The 14,259-nt window shown below is 39.3% G+C and overlaps 1 protein-coding gene across 8 annotated transcripts in view; it reads left to right on the top strand.

Annotated features, from left to right (window-relative positions):
• The first annotated feature begins 397 nt into the window (after nt 1-397).
• Nucleotides 398-14,259, top strand: part of SBF2 (SET binding factor 2) — a 438,265-nt gene continuing 424,403 nt past the window's right edge. For 2 of the 8 annotated variants that reach the window (XM_081280887.1, XM_081280893.1), the window contains exon 1: nt 398-639. In XM_081280887.1, the coding sequence (XP_081137013.1) occupies nt 585-639 (55 nt within the window). In that variant the 5' untranslated portion in view covers nt 398-584. The remainder of the gene's footprint in view (nt 640-14,259) is intronic. The other 6 variants (XM_081280888.1, XM_081280886.1, XM_081280889.1 and 3 more) reach the window with 4 other exon arrangements.

The following is a 14,259-nucleotide window of genomic DNA, read 5'->3' as shown; positions in this document are numbered from 1 at the left end:
TTTCTAAAATTCCCATCTGCACAACATAAACAGGAAACGTGCAGCAAAAACCCTGGCGGTGCAAATTCCAAGCTTCCAGCCGAGGGCGGGAGAATCTCATCTTTGCTGGTGGTGGTAGTAAGCAGAAGAGAGAAAACTTTCCAAGGGACCCCTCAACTCTCCAAGTCCCCTCCCCCTCAAAAAAAAAAAAGAATAGACCCTCGCTTTAGGAAAAATAGGAAAGGGGTACCGCTAAGTGGCACGGAGGCCTCAAAGTCACATCCCGCAGCTCAAGTGGCAGCTGGTGGCTGGGATACGCCCAGCCGCCCACTCCCGAGATCGCGGCCGGAGCTGCCCGCCGAGGGTGGGGGTGGGCTCGCAGCCTCGGCTCGGGGCCACAGAGCCCGTCCGGGTGGGGGCGGGGGAGGAGCGGGCGCCAGGCGCGGCGCAGGCGCAGAGCACGCCTCGGTTGTCAAACATGGCTGAAGTGCTGCCGCTGCCGCTGCTGCCGCTGCAGGGAAAATGCTGAGCCCTCCCGGGCCGGGTGGGCGGCGGCGGCGAGGGCGGCGACGGGGATCCGCTTCCCGGGCGCGGCGGCGGCGGCCATGGCCCGACTGGCTGACTACTTCATTGTGGTAGGCTACGACCACGAGAAGCCAGGTAAGGGTGTGGGGCGGGCGCCGCCCCCGGGCCTCCTTGCCTCCGCCCCCCCGGCCGCTGTCCAGTGGGCTCAGCGGGGCCGGGCGTCGCGGCTGGGAGGCGGGGAGGCCCGGGTCGGGAGGCAGCGGCGGAGCCGGCGGGCGGCCGCGGGCCTTGTTGGCGCGGCCCAGCCTCGCGTTGGGCATGGGGCACCCGCACGACGCGGGCGGGGATGGGGAGGCCGCGCCGGCCGGGCCCAGGGCGGGCCAGCCTCGGGCCAGGCTGGGGGCCGCGACCCTCTCTCTGGAGGCGCCCGGGGACCAGGGTAGCGCCCTCGTGCCAGCGGGATTGGGCCCTGGACCGCAGGGTTGGGAGGGCGGGAGCCGACTGTATTAAGTTCCTCAGGGATAAACTTCTGCTCTGCATCCTGAGTGAGTAACGAGTGACGCAGGGGGCTGTCTTCTCCAAAAGGAAGTGCTGAGAGTCCAGCGCGTTGTTGGGGGCCTATAATAACCGCTCCTCTGAACGCGTGGTACCGGCGAATGGGAACGGATCTTTGAACTTTTAAACATTTCTGAGAAATGGTGCCCGTTTTTTTCAGGACAGACGTGACGGTCATTTCATTAAAGGCATCCTGCCCCATCGCTGGAGATAATGATGTTTCACTTTAATGTGTGTTTTAATTGTTCTCTTCAGTCGTCATAAAATTTTCTTCAAGGAGCAATTTGGTCAATTCATTGCATTTTATATTTTAATTGATGGACTTTCACAATTTAAGAGAGTTAAAGGTCCATGCACGTTTATTTTTGTTTGCATTCCTTTGTATGACTATGTAGGTAAACAATGTGATAAAAAACTGAACTGGGGAAGCACTTTTTCCCCCCCAGGGTAATTCCAGCCTCACACTGGCAAGGAATTTTACATATCAGTTCTATCTCCTTCATTTTTCAGAGGAGATTCTGAGATTGTGTTTTGCTGTTGGTCATAGTAGTGTCAGTATACCATTGTTCCACCCACTCTTGATGGTCCATTGCCCTTCTCATTATTGCTGTCCTAAGAACTTCACCTCTTTTAGTGGGAATCTTTCATCTTTCACCTCTCAGTTACTTAACAGAAGGGGCTGGGCTATATTTAGAGTGTCTCCTGGTTTCAAAATTTCATTTATTTCCTAATAATTTTGCCTAGTTTAGTGTCTCCTATCAAGATTAAGTGTGATAGGAGACACTTTTGTTTTTAACCTTTGTGATCTGGGATCAAATTTAGGGTCTTGTGCATTCTAGGCAAGGGCTTCACCCAGCTACAATCCCAGCCTGTTTTTAACCTTGTTTAGTTTTTAGTGACATTGTTCTGCCTCCCCTCCCCACTTCCCCCACTGGAGATTGAACCCAGAGGCACTTTACCACTGAGCTACACTCGAGTCTTTTACATTTTTATTTTGACACAGGGTCTCAATAAATTGCTCAGGTTGGTCTGGAACTTGTATCCTCTTGCCTCAGCCTTCTAAGTAGCTGGGATTACAGGCATGTACCACCATGCCCAACTTCTCCTCCCACCCCAACATTTTTAAACAATCATAACTTGAAGAAAAGTTGCGAGTATGGTACAAAGAATTTTTTTCCCTGCATAATTTAGAAGGAAGCTATTGAACTAGTAACCTGTCACCCCAGTATGCTTTAGTGTGCATTTTCTCCAAAGATTATATTTTCCTACATAATCACAGTACAAGCATCAAAATAGGAAATTCATATTGATACAGTACAATATCTAGTTATTTTGTTGATTGTGCTGTTAATTTCTTTACTGGCAAAAGGATCCTTGCATAATTATGGGTTGCATTTGATATGTTTCTTTAGTCTCCTTCAATCTGGAACAGTTCCTGCCTCTTCTCTGTGACCTTGGCACTTTTAATGATTACAGTTTTGTTATTTTGTAGAATTTTCTTCATTTTAGAATTGTCTGTTCTCTCGTGGTTAGATCCAATATAGATTATGCACTTGGACAAGAATATCACAGAAATGATGCTCACTGCATCCAGTTAGGTGGTGCACAGTTTCACTTCATTATTGGTGATTTTCACTTTGAATCTCAGTATCTGTCAGGTTTCTCCACTGTGAAGTTAATAGTTTTTGTGAGGAGTACTGTGAAACTATGTAAATACTTGTTCCTCAACAAAATTTGATGGATTCATTTATCGACATCTATGAATTCATGGTTTTCTTGTTTATTAGTGGATTATATTCTATTACAGTTTGTTTTAATCTGTTACTTTAACAAAAATATCTTAAACTGAGCAATGTATAAATGACAGAAATTTATTTCTTAAAGTTCTAAACACTGAAAGTTCAAGATTTAGGCTCCTGCAGATTTGGTTTCCAATGAGGGTTTACTTCCTCATAGCCATGTTTTCACTTTAACCTCACATGACCTAAAGGGCAAATGAGCTTTCTGGGATCTCTTTAATAGAGGAACTAATCCCATTTATGAGGGCTCCACCCCCATGACCTAGTACCATCACTTCCTAGTATCATCACGTTGGGGTGAATTTTTTTTGGGGGGGGTTATAAACATTCAGGCCATACCAATATTTATTTTGGTGTTCAAATTATTTCTCATTTGGCCAGTGATAGCCCATACAGCTGTTTTTTTGTTTTGTTTTGTTTTATCTTTATGACATGTCCTTATCATTTTTTTAGTGTATTTTTACTTTTGGTCATAAGATATTCCTGGGCTGGTGTGGTGGCAAATGCTTGTTATCCCAGCTACTCAGGAGGCTGTGGTAGGAGGATCACAAGTTCAAGGCCAACCTTGGCAAATGAGCAAGACTGTTTCAAAATATAAAAGTCTGGGGTATAGCTCAGTGGTATAGGGCACCTGGGTTTAATCTGCAGTACCACCAAAAAAAAAAAAAAAAAAAAAAGATTTCCTGGATTATTTATTTTTCCCCCTTGTTTCTTTGGTGAATCTCACCTAGGGGCCTCCTGCATGCTGGACCAGCACTCTACCACTGAGGCCCTGCCCCATAGCTTATCTTGTACTTCCTTGTCTTGGCCCTGGAATTAGCCATTAGCCGTTTCTCTAGGGATCCTGATTCCCTTTAATGGAGAATGAAATTTTTCAGTGCCACTGTCATATTGCTGAAAGGTTGTTCATGGTTGGATCTGGGAAATATATGTATGTATCACACATACACATTTGCTTGCTTGCTTCTTTCTTTCTTTCTTTCTTTCTTCCTTTCTTCCTTTCTTCCTTTCATATGTGTTGCTGTCGTTAAATTTGCTTTTATATGTGTTGCTGAGAATCCAACCCAGTGTCTCACATGTGCTGGGGATTGAACCCAGGGCCTTGTGCTTGCGAAATAAGGACTCTACCAACTGAGCTGTACCCCCAGCCCTTCTATATTTCTTTACATAATGAAAATTGAATTCACCCTGATACCTCTGATTTTAGTTTAACACTCCAGGATCCAATCTAGTTTTCTCCTTTTTCAGGTTGTAATGTTCTTCATAGACAGCAAGTTATCTGGCTTTCTGGCTTTCATTATCCTTAATATGTTTACCTATTTGTTTGGTTTCTCCATTTAAACCAACCTTTTTATTTTTTTGCTGTGCCAGGAATTAAACCCATGGTCTCACACATGCTAGACAAGCATTGCCACTGCCACCCCCAACCCCAGCCCTATAACTGATCTTTCTTCTTCACTCCCATCCCCTTTTCCTGCTAATGCTTAGGTTCTTCATTTTATCTCTTCTTCCCTCAACTCCAGCCCTGTCATGATCCAAGAGCCCATAGTAGGATGGATGCCTCAGTACAGGGCCTTCCAGCATACTCTGACTTAGCACAGGGCTTTCCTAACCTACTCCCCAGATTTGTCTCCTGCCTGTCTTTGTACATGCTTCTCACCTATTCAGGCTCTTACCTCCTTCGTTGGGCTGCTTCCTAGTGAAGACATCCTCTGAATGTGTCTGTACCTCAGTGCTACATACTGGTTTGATCTTTCTGCTTTGACCCACAGGCTCTGACTCAGTGTAGTCTGCTTTGGTCAGTTTCTTTTCACATAGATGATTTTTTTTTTTTTTTAAGCTCAATTGGAATCCTACAAGCTTCTGCCCCAGGATACTCCCCTTCTCACAGCAAAGAAGATTTTTGTTTTAGTAATAAAATCTAGAAATTGTATAGATTGCATAATCTCAATAGTGAAATGTATAATTTTTTTCCTATTTGGGATGATTTTTTGTAGTTTATTCAAATATAATTTACGTGCAATAAATTTCACTGTTAAAACTTAAAAGTAGGGGAAAGAAGGGGGCTGGGAGGTAGGAAAGACAGTGGAATGAGATGGACATCATTACCCTAAGTACACGTATGAAGACACAGAAAACAAATAAAACAAAAAACTTAAAAGTGAACTGTTCAATTTTTTTTTTAAAGAGAGAGACGAGAGAGAATTTTAATATTTATTTTTTAGTTTTCGGCGGACACAACATCTTTGTTTGTATGTGGTGCTGAGGATCGAACCTGGGCCACATGCATGCCAGGCGAGCGCGCTACCGCTTGAGCCACATCCCCAGCCCTTTTCTAGTTTTTTTTAAAAAATATTTTTATTAGTTGTTGATGGACCTTTATTTATTTATTTATTTATTTATTTATTTATTTATTTATATAAATGATCTCATACTTCATCTCAAAATCCTAGAAAAAGAAGAGCAAAACAACAGCAAAAGAAGTAGAAGGCAAGAAATAATTGAAATCAGAGCTGAAATTAATGAAATCGAAACAAAAGAAACAATTGAAAAAATTGACAAAACTAAAAGTTGGTTCTTTGAAAAAATAAATAAAATCTACAGACCCTTAGCCATGCTAACAAAGAGAAGAAGAGAGAGAACTCAAATTACTAGCATACGGGATGAAAAAGGCAACATCACAACAGACACTTCAGAAATACAGAAGATAATCAGAAATTATTTTGAATCCTTATACTCCAATAAAATAGAAGATAGTGAAGGCATTGATAAATTTCTTAAGTCATATGATCTGCCCAGATTGAGTCAGGAGGATATAGACAACCTAAACAGACCAATATTAATTGAAGAAATAGAAGAAACCATCAAAAGACTACCAACTAAGAAAAGCCCAGGACCGGATGGGTATACAGCAGAGTTTTACAAAACCTTTAAAGAGGAACTAATACCAATACTTTTCAAGCTATTTCAGGAAATAGAAAAAGAGGGAGAACTTCCAAATTCATTCTACGAGGCCAACATCACCCTGATTCCTAAACCAGACAAAGACACTTCAAAGAAAGAAAACTACAGACCAATATCTCTAATGAACCTAGATGCAAAAATCCTCAATAAAATTCTGGCGAATCGGATTCAAAAACATATCAAAAAAATTGTGCATCATGATCAAGTAGGATTCATCCCTGGGATGCAAGGCTGGTTCAATATATGGAAATCAATAAATGTTATTCACCACATCAATAGACTTAAAATTAAGAACCATATGATCATCTCGATAGATGCAGAAAAAGCATTCGACAAAGTACAGCATCCCTTTATGTTCAAAACTCTAGAAAAACTAGGGATAACAGGATCATACCTCAACATTGTAAAAGCAATCTGTGCTAAGCCTCAGGCTAGCATCATTCTGAATGGAGAAAAATTGAAGGCATTCCCTCTAAAATCTGGAACAATACAGGGATGCCCTCTCTCACCACTTCTGTTCAACATAGTTCTCGAAACACTGGCCAGAGCAATTAGACGAAAGAAATTAAAGGCATAAAAATAGGAAAAGAAGAACTTAAATTATCACTATTTGCAGATGACATAATTCTATACCTAGCAGACCCAAAAGGGTCTACAAAGAAACTATTAGAGCTAATAAATGAATTTAGCAAAGTGGCAGGATATAAAATCAAAACGCATAAATCAAAGGCATTCCTGTATATCAGCAACAAATCCTCTGAAATGGAAATGAGGAAAAACACTTTATTCACAATATCCTCAAAAAAAAATAAAATACTTGGGAATCAACCTAACAAAAGAGGTGAAAGACTTATACAATGAAAACTACAGAACCCTAAAGAGAGAAGTAGAAGAAGATCTTAGAAGATGGAAAAATATACCCTGTTCATGGATAGGCAGAACTAACATCAAAATGGCGATATTACCAAAAGTTCTCTATAGGTTTAATGCAATGCCAATCAAAATCCCAATGGCATTTCTTGTAGAAATAGATAAAGCAATCATGAAATTCATATGGAAAAACAAAAGACCCAGAATAGCAAAAACAATGCTAAGCAGGAAGTGTGAATCAGGCGGTATAGCAATACCAGACTTCAAACTATACTACAGAGCAGTAGTAACAAAAACAGCATGGTACTGGTACCAAAACAGGCGGGTGGACCAATGGTACAGAATAGAGGACACAGAAACCAATCCACAAAACTACAACTGTCTTATATTTGATAAAGGGGCTAAAAGCATGCAATGGAGGAAGGATAGCATCTTCAACAAATGGTGCTGGGAAAACTGGAAATCCATATGCATCAAAATGAAACTGAATCCCTTTCTCTCGCCATGCACAAAAGTTAACTCAAAATTGATCAAAGAGCTTGATATCAAATCAGAGACACAGCGTCTGATAGAAGAAAAAGTTGGCTACGATCTACATACTGTGGGGTCGGGCCCCAAATTCCTCTATAGGACACCCATAGCACAAGAGTTAATAACTAGAATCAACAAATGGGACTTACTCAAACTAAAAAGTTTTTTCTCAGCAAAAGAAACAATAAGAGAGGTAAATAGGGAGCCTACGTCCTGGGAACAAATCTTTACTCCTCACACTTCAGATAGAGCCCTAATATCCAGAGTATACAAAGAACTCAAAAAATTAGACAATAAGATAACAAATAACCCAATCAACAGATGGGCCAAGGACCTGAACAGACAATTCTCAGAGGAGGACATACTATCAATCAACAAGCACATGAAAAAATGCTCACCATCTCTAGCAGTCAGAGAAATGCAAATCAAAACCACCCTAAGATACCATCTCACTCCAGTAAGATTGGCAGCCATTAGGAAGTCAAACAACAACAAGTGCTGGAGAGGATGTGGGGAAAAGGGTACACTTGCTCATTGTTGGTGGGACTGCAAATTGGTGCAGCCAATTTGAAAAGCAGTATGGAGATTTCTTGGAAAGCTGGGAATGGAACCACCATTTGACTGAGCTATACCCCTTCTCAATCTATTCCCTAAAGACCTAAAAAGAACATGCTACAGGGACACTGCTACATCGATGTTCATAGCAGCACAATTCACAATAGCAAGACTGTGGAACCAACCTAGATGTCCTTCAATAGATGAATGGATAAAAAAAATGTGGCATTTATACACAATGGAGTATTACTCTGCATTAAAAAATGACAAAATCATAGAATTTGGAGGGAAATGGATGGCATTAGAGCAGATTATGCTAAGTGAAGCCAGCCAATCCCTAAAAAACAAATGCCAAATGTCTTCTTTGATATAAGGAGAGTAGCTAAGAACAGAGTAGGGACGAAGAACATGAGAAGAAGATTAACATTAAACAGGGATAAGAGGTGGGAGGGAAAGTGAGAGGGAAGGGAAATTGCATGGAAATGGAAGGAGACCCTCATGGTTATACAAAATTACATACAAGAGGAAGTGAGGGGAAAGGGAAAAATAATACAAGGGGGAGAAATGAATTACAGTAGAGGGGGTAGAGAGAGAAGAGGGGAGGGGAGGGGGGATAGTAGAGGATAGGAAAGGCAGCAGAATACAACAGACACTACTATGGCAATATGTAAATCAGTGAAAGTGTGACTGATGTGATTCTGCAATCTGTATATGGGGTAAAAATGGGAGTTCGTAACCCACTTGAATCAAAATGTGAAATATGATATGTCAAGAACTATGTAATGTTTTGAACAACCAACAATAAAAAAATATTTTTATTAGTTGTTGATGGACCTTTATTTTTTTTATTTATTTATATGTGTTGCTGAGAATCCAACCCAGTGTCTCACACATGCTGGGCAAGTGCTCTACCACTGAGCCACAAACCCAGCCCCTGTTTTTGTTTTTTAATACTAGAGATTGAACTCAGGGTTGCTTTTGATTTGTGGTTATAGTCTTCTTCTGTAAAAACTTACTGAAAGAAAATCTACAAAATCTTTTGTTTTTTAATTTATTTAAATTACAATTGAAGATTCAATCTAATTGATTCTGCAGGCCTTTATTATGTAGTTTTCTTCAGGCACTAATATAATTTTATTATCCAGCTCTCTCTGAAAGTTAATCATACTATGATATGTTACTGGAACGTATACATTTAATACAAGAGTTCCTGGAATTACTAAAGTGCCTTTTCCATTCAGTTGAGGTTATTGATGTATCTATTTTAAAATTAATTGAAAGAAAAAACACTGTCTTGAAAATTTGCTTTTAAAAAGTGGAAAAAAAAAGAGTTAGCATGTGCTATTCAAATTACATAGAAAGCAGAGTACCTGACACTTAGTATTTAACAAATGTATATCGAGTGGACACACAGTTGTTAAAAATATGGAAAAAACAAAGGAGAGGGGAGATATGTTTATAAAAGGGCAACAGAAAGGGTTTTTTTGTAATGATAGAACTGGTTTGTATCTTCACTGGATGGTAGATACATGAAGTTCCATATGTGATGAAATTTTGGAGAACTAAATACCACTCATACAAAGAAATGAATACATTTGTTAGGGGAGATCCAAGTAAGAATGGTGACTTACAATAAAGTTTGTATGCTAGTGATGGTATTGTGCTATGATTTTGTAAGATGTTACAATTAAGGAAAACTAAGTAAAGGGTACATGGTTTCATTTCTGACAGCTCTTTGTGTGTATGTGTGTTTACCCAGGGCCCTATACCATTGAGCTATGTCCCCAGTTGGGTTTTTTTTTTGTTGTTGTTTTTTGTTTGTTTTGAGACAGGGTCTTGCTAAGTTGCCCAAACTGGCCTTGAACTTTTGATCCTCCTGCCTCAGCCTCCTGAGTAACCAATACCAACCCCGGCTTTACAACTGTAAATCTACAATACCTCAAAATAAAAGGTTTAATTTGAAAAAAGCTATAAGGAAGATAAAAGATACTCAACTCCATATTGGTGGTGTAAGGATTTGTTGTTGTTGTTGTTTTGTTACTGGGGATGGAACCAAGGTAGGCAGGTGCTTTCTGCTTCTGAGCAGTGCAACATAAGAAAATTTAAAAAAAAATTTTTTTTTAGTTGTTGATATACGTCAATTTTTTATTTATTTATATGTGTTGTTGAGGATCGAACCCAGTGCCTCAAACATGCTAGGTAAGCGCTCTACCACTGAGCCACAACACCAGCCCCAGGAAACTTTTATGCTATAAAATTTCAGAAGAACATAATCTTCAGTGGTGGAATTATTACATCTTGTGTAAATATCAGTTTAACTTCATCATTCACTTTATTTTTGGACATTTACTTTTTTCCAGTTTTGTGTTTTTATGATGCTGCTCTCCTGTTTAGGAAAACATAGTTTGAACCCCCTCTCCCTCTTTTTTAAAAATAGCTATTTTGATTTTGATAATTTGAAATTAAGACTTTATTTTCCAGACTTTATGTCTGCACAGAATAATTAGAAATATTTGTTTCTAGTAGATAGTTATTTAGCCAACTATTTTTACTTTTAGTTACACTGAGATTTGCCGCAGTCTTGGCTGGGCACAGAATCACGAGCCACCACAGCTTTGTAGATTCAAACAGCAATTCTTTATTCCTGAACTCACACCGGTCTCCACACACGTTCTGGGGCAATCCCAGTTCTGCTGCCACCCAATTCACCTACTCCACGAGACTTTCTTCCCAAAGTGCTCTCTGAATCTCACGAGAACTCAACAACTCAACGGGAGCTCAGGCAGCAGGAACGCCCTAATTCCAGCAGCAATAATCCTCAACATCGAACTTCCCTAAAATCCAAGGTCTTAAACTGGGAACGCCCTAAACCCAAGGACTGGGATACTTCCTCAAACCTGATCAGCTCTAAACCCAGATCCGCCTTCCTTGAGCAAGGTCACCTTACATGCAATGTCAACAGCGAAATTCCAAGGCAAGTCATTTAACATGGGGTATGCTGGCAAGGAAATTTCGAATGCGTCATTCCTACTTGGTAATGGCCCTCAGCAGAGATTTGTCAAATAAAATTGATGACTATTGTATTCATTCCCTACATGCCTTTACTTTCATTTATTTTTTCCTTACTTCTGCTTTCCATTAATAAATTTAGAAATAATCTACTTTTCTAGATTTTATTTAACCTAGAGTTAAGTTTGATAATCATTTGAGGTTCTTGTATTTTCAAATCAAAGTATTCACATATATTAGAGAAAGCATTTGAAATACTTCGTAGGTACTTAATTGGTTTTATTTAAGTAGTATATTATAGGTGAGGTAGGCCAAAAGGAAAATTTATGTATAATACCTAAAATACCATGTTTTGAGACTTTTTCTTTTTTTTTCCCTGAGAATTGAATCCAGGGCCTCCGTGCTTAGGCAATAGTTTTACCACTGAACTACACCCTCCCTGCCATCCCCCCCATTTTTTTTGTTACCATCGATTTAATCCAGGGGTACTTTCCCACTGAACCACATCCCCAACCCTTTTAATTTTATTTTTGAGACAGGGTCTCACTAAATTGCTTAGGACCTCACTAAATTGTTGAGGCTGGTCTTGTGATCCTCCTTCCTCAGCCTCCTGAGTTGCTGAGATTATAGGTCTGCCCCACCGTGCCTGGCAGCCCTTATTTTTAAAATTTCATTTTGAGGTAGACTCTTGTTAAGTTGTACAGACTGATCTGGAACTTGGGATCCTTCTGCTACAGCCTCTTGAGTAACTGGGATATAGGCATGTACTACCACAGCTGGGTTTGTGTGTGTGTGTGTGTGTGTGTGTATGTGTATGTATGTGATTGAACCCAGGGCTTTGTGCATATTGAGCACACACTGTACCAGTGAGTTACACCTAGGCCAGCCCCATAAGACTATCCATTTAAAAATGGATATTTGATTATTATTAAACCATTGGAATACATAGTTCAGGGTTCCTTTCTCATCCCCAATCTATATTGAAGGAGTTGGGATTTCCTGGTTATTGTTGTTTTTTTTAATTTAAAAATTATTATTATTTTTCAGTTGTTGATAGAACTTTATTTATTTGTATGTGATGCTGAGAATTGAACCCAGTGCCTCTCACACATGCTAGCCCTGGTTATTGTTTTTCTTACAGACTGTCAAGAAATGTTTTGGATTAATTGATGAAAAATATTTATCACTTTATAGTCATTGTGCCAAGTGTGAGGCCAGTAAATAAATGAATAAATAGGTGAGTTTCAGAGCTGGGTATGTAGTTTCAGCTCGTGAGGAGATTCAGGAGGTAGGAGGATTACTTGAGTTCAGGAGTTCAAATGTCTTAAAAAAAAGAAAAAGAAAAATATTTTTAACTTAGTGGAGGAAGTCTTGAAGTAAGAAGTAATGATAAGAAGTTAGACCTATTTTCCTGAGAGAAAGAGAAGACTTCTTATGAGAGGTGATGTTTAAACCAGGTTGAGAATGATGAATAAGCCTTTGCTATATGGAAAAGAGGATAGAGATTATAGGCAGAGAGAAAAATGTGGAAGTATGTGTGTATCCTGTTACAGTAATGGAGAGTAGTGTAGTTGGAAATGGAGGTCAGCTTTGATGTTGAAATGATTGGGATCAGGCTGTGAAAAGCTTTGTAGAATTTAGCATTGACTTTGTAGATAGTGAGGTTTTTGAAATGAATTTTTGAAAAGCAAGAATTAACCTAGAAAAGTAACTCAAATGGCAGTGAACAAGAGACAGAAAGACCAGTATCAGAATTCTGGAGCATTTACAGTGAAAATAGAAAGGAGTTTATGGATGCTAGAGAAATTTGAAAGCTCAAATTAGCAAAATTTAGTAATGAATGAGTATGAGGAGTAAAGTAGGAAGAATAGTTGGGGATAACAAAATCTCTAGCCTGAGTAATGAGTGGGTAATGATACTATAAATGCAATTAAAGCATTAAGGAGAAGGAATGAATTTGGATGAAATGCTAATCAAGATAGAGATACCATTTGGGTGTTGTAAATATATGTCAGGTGGTAAAGACAGAGGTGAAGATTAGAGATTTGACAATTTTCAATAGCTAGTTGTTTGTCAGATATGAAGAAAAGAATGAGATTCCTTAGGAAATATATAGAATGAGAAGAGAAGTGACATAATGGTTGAACCCAGAGAAAAATCAATATTCAAGAGGTAGATAAAGTAGTAGCAGCCAGGAAACTGAACAACCAGGAAAGAGAACAAAGATTGTGTGGTATCATCGAAGCCCAGGGTGTGCCAAATTTTCAGGAAGATAAAATAGTAAATAAGTATGAAATGTTCTGAAGATGATGTGTATAATGAAGGCTAAAATAAGCTCATGGATTTGATAATTAGGATAATGATTTCAGAACATTATACAGTTGTCTCTTGGTATCCATGGGGGATTGGTTCCAGGATGCCTCCCCCGACTTCAGGACACCAAAATCTGAAGATACTCAAGTCCCTTATATGAAATGAATATTTGCATATAACCTACATATAACCTCCATCATCTCTAGATTACTTAAGTAATACAATGTAAATTCTATATAAATAGTTGTTATACTGTATCACTTAGGGTATACTAACAAGAAAAGTCTGTATATGTTCAGTACAGACAAAATATTTTTTTCCTGAATATTGTCAATCTGTAGTTGGTTAAATTTGCAAGTGTTGTTGAATGTGGAACCCAGAATACTTAGGGCTGACTATCAGTTTGATAAATGCATGTCCTGTGTCATGCTGCATAAATTTTATGTAGTCCAATATATTTAATTTCTTTTAAAAGTTCATTATTATTATTACTATTATTAGGTAGTAGGGAATGAACCCAGGTGTGCTTTACCACCGAGCTACATTTCCAGCTTTTTTTTTTTTTTTTGGTATGGGGGATTAAAGCCAGGGTCACTTAATGACTGAGCCATATCCCTAGCCCTCTTAATTAATTTATTTGTTTTGAGATAGAGTCTTGCAAAGTTGCTCAGGGCCTTGCTGATTTGCTGAGGCTGGTTTTGAACTTGCAGTTCTTCTGTCTCAGCCTCCTGAAGTCACCAGGCCCAGCACTTTTGATTTTTTTATTTTGAGACAGTGTCTTACCCAGGCTGGCCTTGAATTTGTGATCTTCCTGTGGGATCACAGGCGTGTAGCATTTCTTCTCGCTTTTACTCACATCTTGACTTCATCTCCTTATAAACTTACTTTTTCACTGATCCAGAAGCCTGGCTCTTGATTTTTTTGTGCCATATTGTTTAGAATCTCCGCTTACTATTTTTCTTTTCTTTTTTGTGTGTGTTGGTGATCAAATCCAGAGTCTTGCTGCATACTAACCCCAGCCTACCACTGAGCTATACCTTCTGTCTCTGTGCATATCTGGTTTTCTTTTCTTTCTTTTTAAAATATTTCCTTTTTCTTTTCTTTCTTTCTTTCTTTTTAATTTTTTAGATGTTGATAGACCTTTACTTTATTCGTTTAT

The sequence above is a fragment of the Spermophilus citellus genome (genome assembly GCF_964194105.1).
Source record: "Spermophilus citellus genome assembly, chromosome: 2".
In the NCBI taxonomy this organism is placed as follows: Eukaryota; Metazoa; Chordata; class Mammalia; order Rodentia; family Sciuridae; genus Spermophilus; species Spermophilus citellus.
Note: the sequence above shows the minus strand (reverse complement) of the source record. Positions and strands in the feature narration are given on the sequence as shown.